Raw genomic sequence first — 20961 nt, forward strand, 5'->3', positions numbered from 1 at the left:
GATGTGTGTGTCTCATCTCCCTTCCTGTAACTCACACTTCCTCTGTTCTGAAGGGACGCTTATTCTGTCTGGCTGGGAGGTTTAACCTGGCTACCCCCTCACTTCATCTGCTGGTTGGGGAAAACTTCAGAAATGACTTTCTGCTTTAGGCCCTAAAGCCTGCTTCCTCAACCCGGGCACCCAAGGACCCACCCCAGGATACTCAGGAATCCTGTCCTGTCACCAGTGTGGTGCAGAAGATGCTGCAGAGTGTAACTTGTGTTATATGTTCAGTCCGCCTCTCGGGGGTCATCAAGTGTAATAGTTATACAATCTGGAGGTGCCCGGGGCAGTTCCCAGATCTGACTGCACATCAGAATCACCTGGTGAACTCTGAACTTGTTTCTTAGGTGTTAAAACAGAACAGAGAAGTGGAGGAAGACATAGAGATTGCCCGTAATGCCATGACCCCTTGTGGCATTATGTGTCACCCCCTCCTGACATGAAAAACTAAAATCAAAGCAATAGGTGCACTTGGTTAGGGCTTCAAACAGTACTGATGGTGAAGCTTCCCCTACCTCCTCCTCCAGGCTATTGTTAGCAAGTGAGGAATTTTGCCTTTAAATTTTTTTCTGCCAATATCAGCATATATCTGTCATCTATTGATAGAAATATGTATATACATATGTACAGGTATATATATCTAAAACACATGGGCAGTTGGGTTTTAAATTGCAGCAGTCTTCTGCCCCTTGACTTACTGTTTCATCACAGTACCCTTAGAGTTGCCCAGCAGTCCATAGGACTGTCTGTTGGATGTGCTAAAATTATGTAACCATCCCCTTATAGATGGCTCTGGTGGTTGTTCCCAGTTCTTTGCTGTTCTGAATACTGTAACATCCTTGTCCTTGTGTCCTGATACAACTTTACAGGCGTAGATGTTCCTAGCAGCGGGCTTATTGTCTCAAAGGGTGCGTGCATTTTGGGGGGCACGCCCTTTCAATTTTGATAGACAATCAAAATGATCATACAGTTTGTCCTTGGGGAAATGTTTTTTAAGACACAGATTTTCTAGGCCCTACCCTAGACCCACTAAATTTACCATTTCTAGAGGTGATATTCGAGACTGTCTATTTAATGAAATGCAGCTTTCAAGGTGATTCTGATACAGCCGGTTCTCTGACGAGCATATGAGAACCATTAACTAGAAGAAAAGAGAGAATCTGCCCAAACCTGGAGGGTCGGTGGTCGTATGCTGTGGTCAGAGATGCACACCAGAGGTGAAGCAATGAGTGGGGACCTTGGGGCGGCTGTCCCAGACCGCTTGCATATTGTCGGTGGTGCTGCTTGGAGGCCGTTTAGCAGGAGAGCAGCCTTTGAACTCTTGCCTTGTTTGGCTCCCTGGATGGCAGCCGCGTGAAATAGGTCTCAGAGCTCTTTCCTTGGTTCCTTTTCTCTCTGTGGCAGGTTAGCACTAATTGGTATCTGCCACACTTAACCCCAGTTCCGCCTGGTTTTTGTACCCAAAGAATCCCCTTGCCTCAATAAACCCAAACTTTTCCAGATCAGGCTGACTTAGAAATTCTGGTCCTGGGGACCCTGCTCAACATGGCTGTGGAGTGAGAGGCAGCTGGCACCTAGTCAGCATCTGCCCGCGTGCCTGTGAAAAAGTTGTGTTAGCACTCAGAGTCCTCCCCTGAAGGACAGGAGCCTAACTGGGTATTCTCTAGCTGCAAGCTAATGTACATTAAGCTTTTTTTTCCCTGTTCTGTGACCTAGAAAGTCCTTTGTTCCTGGGCAAGGACCCAGTATATTTAGGGGAGAGGTTGCTGAAACTGTCAGGCTCCTGTTGAAATCTTAGGCGACCAGGTTGCAATCACCATGTCATCTGACTCCCCTCCCTCTTAGAAAGTGTAATCTTTAGTTCCAGAAAAAGTTAGGTCATTGAAGCCTTTACAGATAGAGCCATGCTTGTTAGGAGGGTCTGTTCCTACTAAGCTTTTCACGCAAGCAGGATTCTCAGTTGGCGTTGGCTAAGGCGAAGTTGATGTCTCTTGGTGCAGCAGAAACTGCTTGTTGCCTCTGATCAGACTGAGGTGGTACATGTAGTTCGGGCTGGGCCTGGGCAGAGGTGGTTGGGGTGGGAACAGTGGCTTGATTTTACTTAGCTGTTCCATCAGTGGGGTTTGTTTTTGTTGTTAGAATATATGCTTTTCTGAGGTTTGTGTGTACTAACCATCGCCCTTCCCCACATCACAGAATGTCACATTAAAGCCCAGGCAAATTCTACTCTTTCTGTTCATCTATGTAGGGAACTCTCAACTTTGGTGGGATCAGGGTGGGCAACGGACCGACAGAGGAGGATGCTGAGATTATTCAGCATGACCAGCTCTCCACCCATTCAGAGGACGCGGAGGAGGTAAGATCAGTGGTGTGGGCTTCCTCTCCTCCCGTCTTGGTTCAGCCCTAGTCTTGTGTCCCCAAGTGGCCTCACTCCTGTCTGCTCCTTGAAAGATGAAAATACTAATACTGAGCATCCGCCTGCCTTCTGGACCTCTTAGGGCTCCTCAGCTTTTTTTCCAGTGGCCCCTGCTATAAACTCCAGGTGTTGCCTGCTGAGCCTACAGCAATTTTGTTCTGTTGTCTGGCTTCTTGAGTTCCGCGAGGCCTGCAGTAACCCTGTTCGTGAATCAGTTACTGACCACTCTCCTCAGACTGAGGCAGAGCCAGCCCCAGTGCCCCGGCTCTGACAGCAGAAACTCGGCCACTTTTGGTCGCCCCTTCGTCCCTTGCCCCTCCTCAGACTGGTTCCCGTGTGAACTTGAGTCACTGGGTTTTTGAAGTCCTGCTCCACTAATGTGCTCTTGTGGCAGACACGTTCCATGAGCCTTTTAAAGGACTTACTTGCCTACTTTTCAAAGGGAGGGTGAAGTCTGAACTTACTAGACTTTCCCTTAAACCACCACCTCCAAGCTATTTTTTTTAAATCAGTCTCCTTGCCTGACCATTTATACCACAAAGCCTCTGAGCTGAACTTTGAATCTCATCTATCCACTATATTCTTTTTAAAGCATAAGGAATAGGAATTGGATACCCAGGGGACTGAACTGTGCAGTATGACTGACCGCGTCTACTTTGTGTATGACTCTTTTAAAATAGAAATGGCAAGGCTTGGGATGCCTTTTCATAATAAGTACCAGCACTCCAAGCACTGCTGATTTTGCTTTCCATTTGTGCTGAGGAGGCCTGTCTCTAACATGTTAGAACATTTAACATTCACGGTCCCCCACCCCCACCAAGAAGCAGTGAGTAGCCTTGTGCTCATGACTTGTGACCTTGTGTGTGGCGTGGCTTCCCACTAAGTGTAAATTTGTGTTTTCAAGCCTACCGAGGACGAAGTGGTAAGAAACCAGCTGGCTTTGGCTTCATGTCTATCTGGGGCTTCTCTTCCCGTCCTTGTCATCACTCTGCTGTCCCTGCCGCATCCTGGGGCCCCACGTGACACCCGTGTACCCTGCATCTCACTGGCCATCTCTAACCAGTCTGTGAATCTGTGTTCTGAAAAAGCTCATCTCCATTAACTGCATCTCATGTCAGTCACCTCTGTCTCTGTTTCATTGACTTTGCTGATCTAATGCCTTGAGAATGGCTTTACAAGGAGCTGCAAGTAATGTCTGCACTGGCATTCTTGAAGTGACTCCCCTTGGGAGTTAAACCCTGTTGGCCTCCGCCTTCCTCTCTGTGATGCTATGTATAGTTGCTCTGCCCTAGGGGTAACCATTTCCTCCTTGCTCCTCTGAGTGCTTATGGGAAAGCTCACCCTTCCTCCCTGAGATGCAGCCCACCTCTTCCTGCTGCCCTCATCAGCTTGATGATGCTTGGAGTGAGAATGCTGGACCTTTGCTGGGGGTCACCTTTACCTCCACGTGACCCAGTTGGAAGATAGACAGCTTTCCCAAAAGGAGGCTTTGCCTCCAGGATGCATCCTAGAAAAAAACAGTCCATCTGCATGCAAGGAGTTCATATTATCCCAGCCACACATAGAGAGTAACAGAGTAGAAAGAAAGTTGGCTAAATGTTCAGGCCACAGCCAGACTAGAAGGCCTTCTAGCTCAGCCGTAATTCACTTAGCCATGTACACATTTTAAATTGGGTTTTTAATAGGCGTTGCTGCACTGTTTGCATCTTCTCCCCAAATTTCTCTCTGAAATACCCAGACCTGTGACCCTTTCCCTTTTCTGGCTTTCCTGGTCCTCTCTAAGTGGGCAGTGGGATGGGAATGGGAAAGGCTCTGCTATTCTGTGTGAAAGCAGACAGCGTTCGGTCTTCCTGAAGGCCAGAGAGGCCCCTTGGCGGGCATCTGGGAGCTTCTGTTCCTCCAGACCACTCCTCTGTGCATGGCTGCAGGCTGGGCAGCCTGGAAGGGCCAGGTGGGAGCGCGTCTGTGTCAGTGAGGAGCCCAGCCCTCTCCCAGTAAGGCTGCCTCCAGCACCAGTGCCTCCAGCTCAGCTCTTCTATGCAGCCCTGTCCCAGGGGAGTGGACATGCAAACAAGATGGACTGAAATTCAGCCTTCCCAGTCTCTGGCCCCACCCCCGACTCCCTCAGAGATTATTTCCCACAGCATCATTAAGTAGTGAGGACATTCAGATAACTGTCTCAGATATCTAAATACGTCACAGGTGGAGGCAGCAGACTCTCCCTGGGGGCGCTCTGTCCAGCTGCACACCAGAGCCCGGCCCCTCAGTTGTCTGGGAAATCTTTGCAGGCTGTAACCACTCAGCAAGGGTCAGTGGGACCTGTCCCTACTGTGTCATTTCACCAGATAACATTCATCCACTCACTCATTCATTCACCCTCCATGTGCCAAGCACAGTGCTGCAAGAACTGAGAGAAGAAAAAAAACAAGTCCTTGCTTTCAAGGAACTCCCAGACTAATTGAGGAGACAGTCTGGGTGACAGATGCTATGATCAAGGTGTGCCCAGGATGCTGTGGGAACACAGGAGGAGGGCACCTGACAAAACACTGGGGTGGGGAAGAGGACCCCTAGAAAGGATTCCCTGAGGGAATTATTGCTGAGGTTAGCCTGGTCAAGCCAGAGTCCTCTGTGGAGGGAGGGCCAGAGGGAACACAGACCCATAGTATGTATAGTTACCATAAAGACACATTTTGGAGATAAACAAGTTTTCAGCTGCTAGAGCACAGTCAGGAGTTGAGGGACTGGTGAGAAGTAAGACTAGAGGTTGGCAGGCAGCAGCCATAGTAGAGTATTAGGCAAGAAGGAGCGCCACGGGGCAGTGAAACTGCAAGTAACCCAGTGTGTACCATTGCTGAAATACCCTAGGGGAGAAGGATGGAGGGTATATTGGGTGGAGGAGGGGCACAGCCTGAGAGGGGTCAGGAAGGACCTGGGAGGCCTGGAGGGAAATCAGGCATTGGCAGTGGGAGTTGGGAAGGAAGGGAGCAATAAGAGATGGAGGAAGTAAAAGCTGCAGGCCTCGGGCCTTCGTGAATGCAGGCAGTGGGAGTGAGTGAGAAGTCAAGCTTGACTTCCAGGTTCAGGTGCCTGCAGCTCTAGTTATGACCCCCAGTTAGACATGGGATGAAGAGTAGAAGTAGGTCCGGAGGGTCAGAGGAGAACAGACAATGAGTTCAGTTTGGGTGGTGTGGAGTTTGAAGCACCTGCGCTGGGGCAGGAGATGTGGACAGCTGGTTGGAAACCCACAACATGGAACTAGAGGTGCCCATTGGGAGCTCCTCCCGGGGTGGCCGCTGAAGGCCTGAGTGGCAGTGCTACAGGAGAGAAAAACCAAGAGGAAGTGAGCGTGTCAAGGAGAGGAGGAGGACAAGGCAATGGTGACAGATGCTGCAGAGGCTCAGTCACAGGATATCTGTTAGACCTTGCGGCGGGAGCTAAGGGGAGTGAGCCCGGGAGGTATGTGGAGCTAAGAGGGCACAGCAGGTGAGGAACGGGCATGGTGGGGTGGCCAGGAGGCGGGTAGAGAATTAGACAGGGCGTCTGCGGTGGCTCCTAGTCAGTCGTAGCTGACTCACATGGGGCAGTGACAGACTCCTAACTGCTTGGCTGGTTTCTCACTTAATCCTCACCCCACTTATTATCTCCCCCGCCCTGCCCCGCAGTATACAGGTATGAAAACTTGCCCAAGGTTACAAAGTAGGAAGTTGGGAGTGAAAGAGAGGAGAAGGCCAGGGTAACGCCTGGAAGGAAAGCTTCCTCTTCCATCTCAGTTCTTTTTTGGTTAATGGGAGAAACTCAGAGTGGAATAAAATTGCTGAAAGGATCTGGTTCTAGGGGAGCCCACAGTCACTGCTTTCACGGAGTTCTTAGTACTTGCCTTGCACTCCGTGGAGATGGGGACCCTGTCCTTCCTTGGAGCATGGACTGTGGGGTGATAGCAGTGGTGGCAAAAAGCTCTTAACAGCATTGTCAGGATTCAGGTAACTATGGTTACCCTAGTTTTCAGGGTAACTAGAAGACTTTGCAAGAGCCTATTTCAAAAGAAAAGCCCAGAAATACTCTGGGTATAGATAAGGGTGAGGGAAAATGAGGTGATCGCCAGAGATGGCGAGCTGGATCTGGCTCCCCTCGCCACTGGCCATTCCCATGAGGCCTGGGCTGTTAGCGCTTCACCAGCCAGCCCAGCCCTCCTCTTCTGCCCTCACGCCGTTTCTCAAGGCAGTTCTTTCTGGTATCTTTTGGGGGTCAAGTCATGTGAATCTGGAAAGAAACTGGTGAAAAACAGACTGACCTGCGGGCAGGGCAGGCTTGGAAAGCCGATTTGGGCAGTGGCCCTCTGCTCACCGGGTCTGGTCTGGGCCCTGTGGGGAGGGGCTGCCTGCCTCCTGGCCTTCAGTGGCTGTGGCTCCACCTGGGAGAGTGAGGCCCGGAAGCATACCTAGGGCTGGACTCTGAGCAGGCCTAACAGGAAGCTCCCCACTGCCCCTGCTCCTCATGCTGGAAATAATCTTTGATGTTGAAAGGAAAACCGGAAGAAAGGGAGCGTGAGGAAAACAGACCAAAAAGACAATGCGTGTTCTGTTTGACCTTCATCACCTGCCCAAGTAGGAATTTGTAAAACTTTGCCAAAACGTCCCTGTGTGATCTTTTCGGAAGTCTCTAAAGTAACAGGAAGTTAACTTGCTGCCCACATGTTGGGAAAATAAAAGGGGCTGCAGGGGTTTAGTCTTCTCCAGGTGGTTTCCAGCCTGGTGGCCTGTCCCCTGATCCCATCCCAGGGAAGAGCCCTTCCTGCCCTCCTGGCTCTGAGAGCAGGGTGCTCTGCTCTCAGGCCCCACAAGGTAGAAGTCAAGCCAGAACAGAGCTGCCAGACAGCTCTTAGCCCAGCATGCACCCCACTCCGGAGCTGACAGCCTAGTGGGGAGAAAAAGCAAATGTGTTGAGAAGAGCCTCATTAAGAAGTAGTTCATTACAATGTAGTGTTTTGAGGAGAGGGGGGCACCCAGCTTGGGGCCCAACCAGGCAGGATTTCCGGGAATGGCCCCACCGAAGTGTCTCCACCAGGAATTCAGCACCAAGGGCTCTGGGTCCAGGTGGCCATTTGTGCCAGCACTCAGACCCCTGCACGCTCCCCGCCCCGCCTCATTTCCGCTGTCTGGTTTCCTCCCCTGACAGTTTGATTTCGGGGACACCATGGTGCACCAGGCCATCCACACCATCGAGTACTGCCTGGGCTGCATCTCCAACACCGCCTCCTACCTGCGGCTCTGGGCCCTGAGCCTCGCTCATGCACGTGAGTGTATTTCTCTCAGGTCAGAAGCCGTGTCTGTCCCCCTTGCTTGGGCTCTCCCTCCAGTGGGGGCTTAAAGAGAGTGGAAATTACCTTATGGCTCTGGAATTACGGACTCTCAAATCCCGGGAGAAAGACATCCCGCTGGGAGTGTCCATGCTTTTGCCAGGTTAGCTGTTGAGGTCGCAGGAAGCCGGGGGGCAGGGCATACTGCGGTGGGGAGATGGAGAGCGAGGTGCACAGCCTGCAGCACCCCTGGCCTGCCTGAACCGATGTCCTGTCTCTCCCCAGAGCTATCCGAGGTGCTTTGGACCATGGTGATCCACATCGGCCTGAAGGTGAAGAGCCTGGCCGGGGGCTTGGCGCTGTTCTTCATCTTCGCCGCCTTCGCCACCCTGACCGTGGCCATCCTCCTGATCATGGAGGGCCTCTCAGCCTTTCTCCATGCGCTGCGGTTACACTGGTGAGGGGCAGCGCGGGCCGGGGCGGGGACGTGTCCTTAGCTGCACAGAGGGCGGTTTTACGCCAGAATCCGAAGACGCTAGGAAGTGTCTGCTTTCACATCCTCATGCCCAAGGACGTACTTGGTAGTGAGCCTCAGGAAGTGTCCTCTGAATAGCACAGCTCACTTTTCCCAGCCTCCAGGGAGGAGTCCCTGTTGTGTGCTGTCAGAGTCGCTCTCCTGTGTTCAGCCTTCTTCAGTGTCTTGATTATGGCTTCAGAGTTCTTCTGGGGTCTTTGGGGTGTTTTGCACTGGCATTTAACTCTTTCCTGTCCTCAGAGCAATGAAAGCAGCTGTGGAGTAGATTCTAAGTCCAGGGAGGTGCTGGAGCACACTCTGCCCTTGTCTTGTCCACGTATCCTATCATGGCGCCAGTGTCTTTAGGTAAGACCCTGGCAGCTCTCTGTGAGTAGGGGGAACTCCTGTTCCAGAGCATGTTGCTCGGTACGCTGAAGCCACCTCTTCAGAAGGGCAGGTTTTGGATTTGTTTGTTTTCTTTCTTGAGTGTTGTCTATGGCTCTTAATGGCTGTGGATGGAGCTGGCTCAGGTCCTGCAGAGTGGAGAGCTGAGGTCTGGTCTGGACTGTGACTCCACAACTTCAGAGTAAGGTTGGCAGATTTAACAAAGTTACAGAGCCCTCAGTTAAATTTGGATTTCAGATAAACAATGAGCATTTTTTTTTAGTATTTCCCAGATGTCCACGGGACATGTTTATACTGAAAACTGGCCGTACTGCACTTTATCTGGCTACCTGACCCCAAACCTGCCTCCTTGAATCTCCATCTCTCCCTTCACGTTATGATTCTCCCTCTCTTTTGGGGTCCATCGGCTCTGGAAGCTTTAGGCCTGAAGTGTGCACACACAGTTGTGCCAGTTTAGGGGCTCACAGACTCACTGTCCTGCCCTTTGGGCTCCCTAGACGAGATGATCTGCAGTGTTCATGATCTCAGGGTCAGGAGAGAGGGCTGAGTCTTTCCGTTGCTTCTCAAAACCTGAAGAAAACTAAAATCTGAACCTGAGAAATCTCTTCCCCACTCCCCTTATCTTTGTTTTTTTCTTGTCTGACTTGTTTTCAGCTGAGCCGGCTCAAAGATTCCGTTGTCATTTGTTGTTCTGAATGACAGGGGAAAGTGAGGCGGGGGAGGGGGAGCCGTGGCCGGGACTGACTCTTCCCTCAAAAGCTCCTTTAGGAGAATCCGCGTCAGGACACCGTGCTTTCTCAGGCCTGGCCCTCTCCTCCCCCACGTCCCCTCCCCGCCCAGCTGTTGTTTACTGGGAGCCAGGAGTCTGGCCCGGCCGAGTGGCCGACTGCTGGCGCACTACCCGCTCTCAGCTTATCAGTGCACGCTCGCCCCAGCACACTTCCTCACCACCCGGTGCTGCCAGCCTGTGGTGACTCACTTGTTCTTACCCTCTTGGCTTCCTTCCTTTCCTGTTCACTTCTCTGTCTCCTGAGCGCTGGGCTCCAGGGAACAGTGACCAACCTACCTGGACTCCAGCCTGAGTGGGGAACCCGTTACCTACCCCCAGGTCAGTGGGGAGCAATCAAGGAGCTGGAGCAGACCTGGCGGAGCAGTGAGCCAGGCCCATGTGGAGCAGGGAGGGCCGCCTGGGCCCGGTGTCCAGAGTGAACTGTGGCGATTGGAGGTCACGCTTTGCTACCAGAAGGATTCATCTTCCTCAGGCTTACCTGTGGGCTTCGAGTGAAGGTCCTCATGAATGAGCCTGAGGAAGTGACAGGTGGCGAAGAAGCAAGCTTCAGAATCGGGTAACCCGAGTTTAAATCCCAGCTCTGCTGGCACTGGCTGGGCGACCCTGAGGACAGCACTTGCCTCTCTGAACCTCACTTTCTCTCCTGTGAAAAGAGAGGATGATGTCCATGTGACAAGGTTGCTGCAGTTAAGTAGGAAGTAATGCACAGACCAAGTGATTGGCCTGGTGCCCTGGCACATCAAACCCGAGATCAAATGCAGATGAGGCTGCCCTGAGGAGAGGGTTGTGGCCCGTGTAAGCGCTCCCTTCAGTCTGTTAGAAGAGAGACCCCAAGGGGAAGCACATGAGACCACTTGAATACCTCGGAGAAGTAGTTTGCAAGGGATAGGCTCATCAAATACTGTATCATACTTGCAGGGTGGTGGTTGTTTGGTAGTGGAAATTTTGGATAGGAGAGGAAAAAAACAGCAGTGAAAACTCTGGGCAACTTTGAGAAACCCATCCCTGGAGGCCTTTGTTTTCCCTGCCACTAAAAAGGAGTGAAAGAAGCTGGTGCTCGTGCACCCCCTCCTGGCTGAGTGTGGACGTGCCCCGAGGATCTCCGGATATTATCAGTCCAGCAGGACTGCAGGCATTCTGAGTTATGACCATCCTGTGAGGGGTGGGAACAGCTGGGCCCGCTGAAAATGGCTGCAGGGACATTGCTGCTATGTTTGCCTGGCTTCCAGCCTGGGCATCTTTATACCTGTCGCCTTACCCCTGGTGTTCAGCTGGGCTTTCTTGATTCTGCAAGGACTGTCCCATTACACAAGTTCTGGGTCTTTTTGGTGGGAACAAGAAGAAAAACATCTGACTTAATAACAAAGATAAACCTTGAGTCTGAGGGTCACGTAGGGACATGAGGTGAAGGACATGTGGAAACAGCAGGTGAATTCATGCACCCACCTGCTAACTCTGTCTCCTCCTGAGTTACATCTGTCTGTCCTTTCCTCCCACCAACTGTGCACAGTGTGGCCCTCTTGCCTACCATAATGAAAGGTCTTTTCTTCCTCAGAAAAGGCAAAGGCAGGGGTGCGATTTGTGGTTTGAACTGTGGACACCGGATTGATGTTAACAGAAAACTTGTTGCCCCATGACCTACCTTCACAGGAACCTCCTCCCTCCCTACCTAGCAGGTTCCACATGCACACTCAGACTGGGGGCTAAAGGGGCAGATTTGGGGGCCAGTTTGTTTGTAAGGAATACAATGGCACCACAGCCAGACACCGTGGGTGGCTGAGGGAATGGCTGCTCAGGAGAATGAAAACCCCTGAAATGTAGCCCCCTGGGCTGACCTCACAGCCCTGCACAGGGGTCATCGGCTGGCTGTGTGCTGCAGGCCCAGCACTGCTCAGATCAGGACAGGACCGTCTCTCTAAAACCGCCTCCCGTCGGCCACACCCCAGCAGGGAAGGGAAGAAGCCCAGGTTTTCTCCCTTCATTCACTCAAGAAAACAAGATTTCTGTCACGTAGCAGGGGTGCTCTCTCCCGGGACTCCCAGTCAGTCCTTCCGGGCCGCCCGGTGGCCTTTGCCAGGTGTGGGAGCTGGCAGAGTGACAGAACCCCGCCCGACTGCCCGAGGCTCTCCTCGCAGCTGCTGAGTTGGAGATGCATTTTAGTGGCCTGGGGTGTGGTAAGGCCCTGGAGGCGTCCCAAGCAGAACCCCCACCCCCACCCCCGCCCCCGAGAAGGAAGGACTTACAGGGCAGCCAGCAAGGTCCCGCCGCGCCCCGGCACAGAGAACTTCATGTCTGTACTTTCTCAGGAAGCACACAGTTCCTGGCTGGGGCCGGGGGGTGCGGGGGAGAGACCAGCAAGGAAACTGCTTTCCAGCTTTGTACTGGGAGGTTAGGGCAAGCACGACCAAGAAGTGGAGCCACACTGGCCTTGAAATACCCACAGTGTCCCCGGTGGGCACCACCCTAAGTCCTTAAGTGGCGGCGAGGGGGTATCAGGTGGTGTGTCAGGGGGACCGCCCATCTGCTCACAGAGTAGAGTTATGTGCCCCCCTCCCAGGCCTGGGTCCCCTGATATACATGAAGCAGGCAGGGTGATGGCAAGAAACCCCTGCCTCTGACCCCCTTGGGCCTGTGAACACATCTACAGCTTCTCCGCTCAGCCAGTTTGGATCAGAACTGTTTGTGTGATGAGTCAGCCAGAGGTCAGATACATCACAGACCCCAAGGTGACTTGCCCACCGTCTGGCTGTACATGGTTGAATGACATGAAATGCTGTTGCCTGTACACACGCAGCCTACGCAGCATGGAGGATTCAGTCCTCAGAGCCGGGAGAAGCTGAAACCTACCCCCACCCCCACCACATTCCCCAGGGGATGTATCCGGAGCTGGACCCTCATCATGGGGGTGCTGGGACATGGGGCTGAGTCCTGCAACTGACTTCAGTTTGAAGCACCCCCTCCTGGATCCTATGCTCTCTGAGGGGACATGGCTGAGGCACTGACCGGACTCCTCCAGGGGTCAGGAGGCTCTGGGGACCTTGGCGTAGCCCCTGGAATGTGGGATCAGGGAGAAGGGCTGCCTCTTCTTGTGTTCACACAGAAAACCCTGTTCCCCTCCTCTCCCCAGGGGATGGAGTTGGCGGCTCTGCAGTTGGTATCCTCGGCCAGTGCCCCAGGGCTGAGGGGCCTCTGAGGACCTCTTGGGACCACCGCAGACAGCCCCCTTCCCACCTCCTTTTCACTGATTTCCTGCTTGGAGGGAGAATGCCCTGGCGGAAGGCTGAATGAGAGGCAGGAAGATGGAGAGTGTCTTGGTGCCCGCTGCCCACAGCCTGCCTCAGCCCCATGCGGCCCGCTGCTGCAGGGATCCAGGCCACAAGGGTCACACAGCATTGAGTGGAAACTATTCCTCAGGGCAGCTCTCCTTGGCTTTTTTATCCTGTGAATCACGCATTTTTCTGCCCATATTTGGTGGTGATTTGGTTGCTGGGCGGCCATCCAGGGCGAGCTTGCAGCCGGGCCCTGCTTCCAGGCGTGGACGCCTTCCTGCCCCCTCAGAGCTCGAAGTGCCCAGGGAGACCATCAGGGATGGATGCTGAGCTGCTGGGGAAGGGAGCTAAAGCTGTTTTTCCTTTCAGTCCCCAAGAGAAGAATTCTTTCTCAGATGTTTTTGCAGTTGGAGAATATTTTTGCCATTGCTTTGAGAAGACTTCCCCTCCTAACTTCCCCCTTTCCTGGGAATTTCCTCCCCTAAATCAAAAGCCTTCACTGTTGACTCGCAACCCTTGCTTCTCCTTCCTCCCCTGAGAAGAGATACAAACAAGAGAACAGTGGTCCCTGCCAGGGTTCCTTACACAAGTTCACACCACTTCACTTGGGACACTTCCATTGGAGGTCCACACCGGGCCCTGCCAGGAGCGGGTGCTGGGGGACTCTTCCCCATCACTGTTAGAGGCTCAGGCCAACCGAAGGTTTTCTGCACCCAGCTTTCTGCAGAGTTTGGCATATACACATTTTCCTCTGAGCGGGACAAAGCAGGAACTGAGACCAAATCAATGCATTGGTGTGGTGCGCCCTTGCTGAGGGCAGGCCCTGGGCATCTCGGGCTGGAAGCAGGCTGGGGTCTGGGCTTCGTGGGCAGCAGGGGGCTTGAGGAACTTGGGGCCGGGACATCTTTCTGTAGAGTCCCAAAGTTTTTGTGGAATGACCACTCTCCTCTTCCCATTCTCCAGGGTGGAGTTCCAGAACAAGTTCTACAGCGGGACTGGCTTCAAGTTTCTGCCTTTCTCCTTTGAGCACATCCGGGAAGGGAAGTTTGATGACTGAGCCCCCAGGGGGCTGTGTGCCCAGCTGCCCTCTGCTCCCCGCCACGGTGGTTAGCTGTGCTCCGCTTGCCTGCTGGTTGTGATCCCTGGATATCAGGACTCCTGTGTCATCCCCATCCCCTCCCCCAAGCCACCTGTGAGGCATTTAGCTCAATCCAGCTCCCCCTGGTCCCCCAGCTCCCCCTGGTCCCCTGCCACCCGCAGCTGGTGTGTGGTAGTGTAGTGGTATTCTAGAGAAGCCGCGCCCTGATTGTCACTCACACCCACTCACCCTGGGCACCCGCCCTGCCCTCCCGGCCTCTGTCTCACTTTTTCTTTGCCCCCTGGTGGTGAACCTGTTTGTTCATTTACAGGAGAGCCAAGAGCACTTGGAGGGGGGCCCTCCACTGTCCACACCCAGATTTTGAGCCCCTGCTCCTGCCATTCCCTTTCCTGGCTGGGGGTGGGGTGCTCTTTAACACTCCCCACTCTTAGATTATCAGCGAGGGGTCCAGGGAGATGGTGTTTTTGTCCTCCACCCACCCCCTCTGATCTTCAGTGCTTGTTCATCAGGAATTCAGCTCAACCCAACTGCGCCAGCAAGCGTGGCTTCTCCCTGTTAGCCCGGAGTGTCCGCAGATACCCCACACCACCTTCCTAAGCTCACCCTAAACTCACACCTTTTCCTCCTCCCTCCCAGAACCCCCTTTTAGCACCCAGCATAACCTGCACAGCTGGGAGGACCCCAGACAGAGGTCCTGACTGGCTCCCTTGGTTGGCTGAGTCTCAGGCCATGCTTGAGCCCTGCCACAAGCACGCCCTCTGCGCAGAGGTTCCTGGTGCGGATGGGAGACCTTGCCCACCCCCAGTTACGAGTCTCAGAACTGTAGTCATAAAGGCGTTTCTGCCTGCTCTGCCCACCAGTGCCCCTCCCTACCTCCGTGACGACCCCACATCGAGTGAGTGGGTCCTGGGCGGGAAGGTCGATGTCATTTACCATTTGCTGATTGGAGGCAACCGGCAGGGCTGCCAGTGCATGTGGCTCTGAGCGCGGCTTGGCCCTGAGCACTACTTCCCCTGTCACCCCCACAGCAGGAGGCGGATCTTGGGGCCTTTTCTAATCATGTGTTGGCACGGCAGCCCTGGCCGCTTCAGCTAAATTGATCCACAGACCTTCAGTGGTCGAGAGGACCCCCTAAATTGGTCAGCCCCCCGACTTGTCTAAGGGAGCTGCTCAGTGACTCCCCAGGCTATCTGCCCCACCCCAGCTTCACCCCACGCCAGCCAGTGTGACCTGACCCAGCCCGTGTGCAGAGCCCCTCCTGTGTGGCCCCTGTGGTTTACATGATGACCTTTGCTCTGTGGACAAGGGGGTTGGAAGCAGAGTTCTTTATCAGGAATCCTGCCGAGGTCCTCCTGTTCAAACATTCCTGTGTTGAATAAAGTGTGTTTGGCTCTATGAGTGAGGCTGCCGTCTGCATGCCCGCAGCGCCCGTGTCACTCAGCCCTCTTGAGCCCATCTAGTATCTTACCCCCCCACTCCCCTTGCCAGCATTGCTGCCTTTTTCTGTGATCAAAGGCCACAGCTGCGGTGGCCCTGGCCAGGCAGTTTGTGAAATTCTCACCTTATCTCAAGTTTCCCAGGGGCCTTCTCACTCCCCGATCCCATCCACCCTGAGCCAAGGCAGCTTTGCAGACACCACCCATGTGGGGGAGGGGATTGGGGTCCCATCACCACCCCCTTTGCACCGCACACCCAAACAGCCGGGGGAAGCAGGGGCCTGGGCATCTGCCACCCTTCTCTCCCTCTGCTACAAGCATGCTCTCCAGGGCTCAGCCGCCTGGCTATTTTGAGCCCTGATTGCCTTTGGCCTTGGTATAGGTGGAACTCTGCCGGGGGCGGGGGTTGGTTCTTCAGGGCAGCTGGAGAATTCGAGGTGCTGAGGCAGGCAGCCCAAGGGCCAACAGGCTGTCCCAGCTGGCGGGGTGGGCAGGGCGGGCGTCTTCTCCCTCCTCACGGCCTTAGGCCATGTAAGGCGACCACATTCTTTCTCAGCCCGCCCTCTCCATTCCTCCCTCCTCAAAGCTCCAGGGGAGGGGCTGCCCAGGAATGTGAGCACCAGGTTGACAACTACTGCTGCTCCAGGAGGGGCAGGAACACCCTGTTCGTGCCATGCTCCTCAAACCCTCTCCTCCCTGACAAGCCACCTGCCCTGGAATAGGCCTGGGCACAACACCCAGCATCCGCTCCTCAGAAAGTTGAGAGGGACCATTCAGGTAAATGAGCTCTTTTAACCTCTGCTCTGTTACTGACTCAAAGAGGGAGGGAGGCCTAGTGAGAATAGATACTTGGAATTAATGGAATAGAATTGAGAGTTCAGAAACAAACAGGTATAGTCAGCTGCTTTTCCACACAGGGACCAAGATAATTCAATGGATAAAGAACAGTCCTTTCAACAGTGGGTGTTAGTACAGCTGGGTGAAAGTGAAAGTCGCTCAGTAGTGTCCGACTCTTTGCGACCCCCATGGACTGTATCTCCAGGCTAGAATACTATCCACACATGACAAATTTGGACTGTGACTCACCATATACAAAAATTAACTCAAAATGGATCCTCGACCTAAATGTAAGAGAAATTTTAGAGGAAATCATAGGGGTACATCTTCCTGACCCTGGGTTAGGCAGTGGTTTTTAGAAATGGCATTAGAAGCACAAATGATAAAAAGAAGATAAAAGATAAGTTGGGTTTTAGCAAAAATTAAAAAACATTTGTGCTTTGAAGGACAGGATCAAGGCAACCCTCATGCTGGGAGAAAATATTTGCAAAGCATATCTCTAATAAGGGACTTATATCTAGAATATATGTAGGACTTTCACAACTCAGTGATAGAGACAAAGACTCAGTCTTAAAAAAGTGCAAAGAATTTGAATACACATTTCTCAAAAAAAAAAACATGAGGCAAATAAGTCCATGAAGAGATACTTGACATAATAAGTCATTAGGAAAATGCAAATCAAAATCTCGAGACCTCACACCCCCTAAAAAGGCTATAATTTTAAAAAGACAATTACAAGTGTTGACAAGGTTGTGGGGAAACTGAAAGCCCCATCCCCTGCTGGTGGAAACAAAATGGTGCAGCTGCCTTGGAAAGCAGCCTGGCAGTTTCTCAAAATGTTAAATGTAGGGTTAAGTTAGGACCCAGAAATTTGAGTTCTAGGTATCTACTCAAGGAAAATAAAAAAATGTCTACACAGACTTGTGCACATGCATTCATAGTGGCATTATTCATAATATCCCAAATGGAAATGATCCAAATGTTTATTAGCTGGTGAATGGATAAACAAAAGGTAGTATATCTCTCCAGTGGGTATTCTACAATAAAAAGGAACAACATTGATACATGCTACATGAATGGACCTCAGAGTCAGACATAAGGCCACATAATGTATGACTCCATTTATGTGCAATGTCTAGAAAGGGCAGATCTACAGAGATGATGTAGATTGGTGATTGCCCAGTACCCGCTGCTGGGTGGCATTGCAGGCAGGGTTTCTTTGGGGAGGATGATGATATTTAGATTAGATTATGGTGACGGTTGCACAACTGTGGATATACTAAAAAAAAAAACACTTGAGTTTAAACTGATAAACTTTCTGAAAAGATCAATAAAGTGGGGCTAGGAAGCGGGAACTTCCCCAGGAAGAAATTCCCCCCAAAAGATCTGGGTCAGTGGGTCACTAGCTAAGGATTTAGGATCTAGTGCCCTTGGGCTGATCCCAGCCCAGCCAGCTAAAGATGGGATGAAATAGAACTGAACCCTGATAGAGTAGGAATTCCCAGGAGCCCTGGGGTGGGGGTGGGGAACGGTGGTTCTGTTGCTCTTTTTTTGTTGTTGTTGTCTCCTTTGGTCCCTTGGCTTGTGGGGTCTTAGTCCTAACCATTGTACCCCAGGGAATTCCATTGCTCCTATTTTTAAGTCTAGACCTTTACCCTGATTCACCTTCTTGTGGAATCCCTGGACCCCAGACATCTGCTGAGTGCGTCTGTGCCCCCATCAGGGAATGTCCTCTTGAGGTCCTAGAACAGTGTGGAGAGGGTGGCTTTGGGCCTGCTCGATGTTATAAAGATAGGGGACAATTCCATCACCATCTTCAGGACCCGTCTCTTTTTCCTGTCCCTCAGTGAAGACCTGGGCAGGAAGGCACCTCTTTCTGCCCAGGAGCATGGGGTGGACAAGGCGTTGGAGCTCCTCTCTCCAGCCTTCCAAAGGCAAGGCCTAGGCATGGGCTGCTCCCTGGTGGCCAGACAGGGAAGGACTCATTCCTTCTTATAGGTAAGGCAGGTGGGATCCTAGTGGGGTTGTGACAGGTAGGGAACTGGCTTGGCAGGGCAGAGGGCCAAGCAATCTGGAGGGTACACAGGCAGAGGGCAGGCTGGCAGGAATGAAAGAGATAATATAGCAGTGGAGAGCATGGACAATTTGTTTCACACACAGTAATTGCAAAAGCAATGAAATGTGTCACGTGGTAAAAGGATCAAACCATTCAGTTCATTCCAATGAGTCAGCTCTTTGCAGCAGGTGGCCAAAGTATTGGAGTTTCAGCTTCAGCATCAGTCTTTCCAGTGAATATTCAGGACTGATTTCCTTTAGGATGGACTGCTTGGATCTCCTTGCAGTCCAAGGGACTCTCAAGAATCTTCTCTAACACCACAGTTCAAAAGCATCAATTCTTCAGCACTCAGCTTTCTGTATAGTCCAACTCTCACATCCATACATGACTCCCGGAAAAACCATAGCTTTGAATAGACAGACCTTTGTTGGCAAAGTAATGTCTCTGCTTCTTAATATGCTGTCTAGGTTGGTCATAACTTTTCTTCCAAGGAGCAAGCATCTTTTAATTTCATGGCTGCAATCACTACCTGAAGTGATTTTGGAGCCCCCAAAAATAAAGTCTGTCACTGTTTCCATTGTTTCCCCAATAGCATAAGCCCTCTTGGAGGAGGTCGCCATTAACCCCACCATAGAGCTGCCAGAACTTAAACAGGACTGGGGAAACAGACTCTTGGAGGGCACAAACAGAACCTTGTGCACACCAGGACCCAGGAGAAAGGAGACTGCAGACTTCTCATTGCAGTGGCTTCTCAAACCGTACAAAAGGGCCTAATGTAAAATTAAGTCTTCCAGGCTTCCCTGGTGGTCCAGTGGTAATGAATCCACCTGCTAATGCAGGGCACATGGATTCCACATGCCTCAGGGCAACTAAGTCTGTGCACCATGGTTACTGATCCCACACTCCTTAGCTCATGCTCTGCCACAAGAGAAGCCATCACAATGAGAAGCCTGCACACCACAGCTAGAAAACAGTTCCTGCTTGCCACAACTACAGAAAGCCCCACACAGCCACGAAGACCCAGCATGGCCAGAAATAGTTTTCTACCCCATTACCCTACACAAGGTAAGCACTTTTTACATAGCATTTAAAGAAAAAAAAGGCGGGATGTACTATATCCAGTGATTTGACCTTTTGAAAAAATATATATGTACTTTGCAGAACATTCCAAATCAGCACCAATACATCTTCCTCACTTTTTAAAAATGCAAATGATATTTCATCCTATCAATGCACCTTAATTTCTTCAGCCAGCCCTCTACTGTCCTCAAAGAGTTCCCGCTTGGCAGGGAAGATGAGAAAGACAGTGTGACGCACCAGACTAATCGGTGAGGCTCCTGCCACACATCTCATGAGCTCAGGCTGTGAATGTGCTACCAACCTCCGGAATGGTGTCCCCAACCTGCTGTCCCTGCCAGCAACCATCTGCCATTCTGCATGAAGGCCCCACAGAGAGGTAACCTGTGCCTGACAGTGCACCTGCAGCTCAGTTCCCCTAAGCAGTGCATTCCCTGAGACCCAGAGTGCTGCTAAAAATAGGTCCTTGGAGGAGAGTCTGATGAATCTCACCTGGAGCAAGAAGTGTTTGGAGGGGGTTTTGGAGTGGAGAGGGGCCTGGGGGGCTACAAGCTATAGCTCCACGAGGGCCCATCTCTCTGGGCAGGTCAAGGAGCTTCTTTCCAGAAAAAGCTGAAAAGCCTCCGATACTAGGAACTGAGTGGAATGGAACAGGGCTGTACCTCCTGCACTTGCTGCCCACTGAGCCAGGAACAAGGCCGTGGGCACCAAAGCTTGAGTCTGAACCTGGGGGCAGGGGGCAGAGTAGGCTCAGTGGATTCCCACATTCCCGCTGGATGTCCTGAGTTGGCAACCCTCCTCTGACCCCTTTCCTGTCTCTAAGCAGCTGCACTCAGGCCTGACAATCTGGTAAAAGCTACATCTGCCTCCAAAAGGGCTCAGGATCCTTTTAGAAAGTGCAGTCTTTCTAAAGGGCCCACCACTCCTGGCCACCACAAAGCCCTACTCAACCCCTCCCTGCCGGTAAGCAGCATGAAACGTTGCACCTCTCAGGGGATGGTGGCAAGAACACTCATCAGAGACTTAAGACTTCCTGGTTCTAGTCCTAGTCCTGCTGTCCTACTTGTCATTGATCTTCTCAAAATTACTTCCTTTCTCTGACCCTCAGTTTCCCAGTATGTAAGATGAAGATAATTCCCGTCCTAGAGAAGGAAACCCTCCTACACTGTTGGTGGGAATGTAAATTGGTGCAGCCACTGTGGAGAACTGTATGGAAGTTCCTAAAAAACTAAAAGTTGAGCTACCGTGGAACCCTGCAATCCCACTCCTGGGCATATGTCCAGAGAAAACATGGTCCAAAAGGATACATGCACCCCAGTGATCATTGCAGCACTGCTTGCAATAGCCAAGACACAGAAGCAGCCTAATGTCCATTGACAGGAATGGATAAAGATGATGTTGTACATATACACAGTGGAATAATACTCAGTCATTAAAGAGAATGAAATAATGCCATTTGTAACAACATGGATTGACCTAGAGACTGTCATACTGAGTGAAGTGAGTCAGACAGAGAAGGAGAAATATCATATGACATCCCTTATATGCAGACTCTAAAAGAAATTATACAAATGAAATTATTTACAAAACAGAAACAGAGTCACAGAGAACAAAATTATGGTTGCCAGGAAGGAAGGATGGGGGGACAGATTAGTTAGGGAGTTTGGGATGGACGTGTACACACTGCTATACTTAAAATGAATAACCAATAAGGACCTACTATA

General features: G+C 51.8%; 1 protein-coding gene across 9 annotated transcripts in view; it reads left to right on the forward strand.

Annotated features, from left to right (window-relative positions):
* The window catches only part of ATP6V0A1 (ATPase H+ transporting V0 subunit a1), a 53019-nt gene extending 37793 nt beyond the window's left edge, over nucleotides 1-15226 (forward strand). For 5 of the 9 annotated variants that reach the window (XM_043904643.1, XM_043904646.1, XM_043904651.1 and 2 more), the window contains 5 exons: nucleotides 2291-2398; nucleotides 3363-3380; nucleotides 7634-7751; nucleotides 8040-8211; nucleotides 13696-15226. In XM_043904643.1, the coding sequence (XP_043760578.1) occupies nucleotides 2291-2398; nucleotides 3363-3380; nucleotides 7634-7751; nucleotides 8040-8211; nucleotides 13696-13789 (510 nt within the window). In that variant the 3' untranslated portion in view covers nucleotides 13790-15226. The remainder of the gene's footprint in view (nucleotides 1-2290; nucleotides 2399-3362; nucleotides 3381-7633; nucleotides 7752-8039; nucleotides 8212-13695) is intronic. The other 4 variants (XM_043904647.1, XM_043904644.1, XM_043904649.1 and 1 more) reach the window with 2 other exon arrangements.
* Nucleotides 15227-20961: the final 5735 nt, after the last annotated feature.

This window comes from Cervus elaphus, chromosome 5 (assembly GCF_910594005.1).
Source record: "Cervus elaphus chromosome 5, mCerEla1.1, whole genome shotgun sequence".
Lineage (NCBI taxonomy): Eukaryota > Metazoa > Chordata > Mammalia > Artiodactyla > Cervidae > Cervus > Cervus elaphus.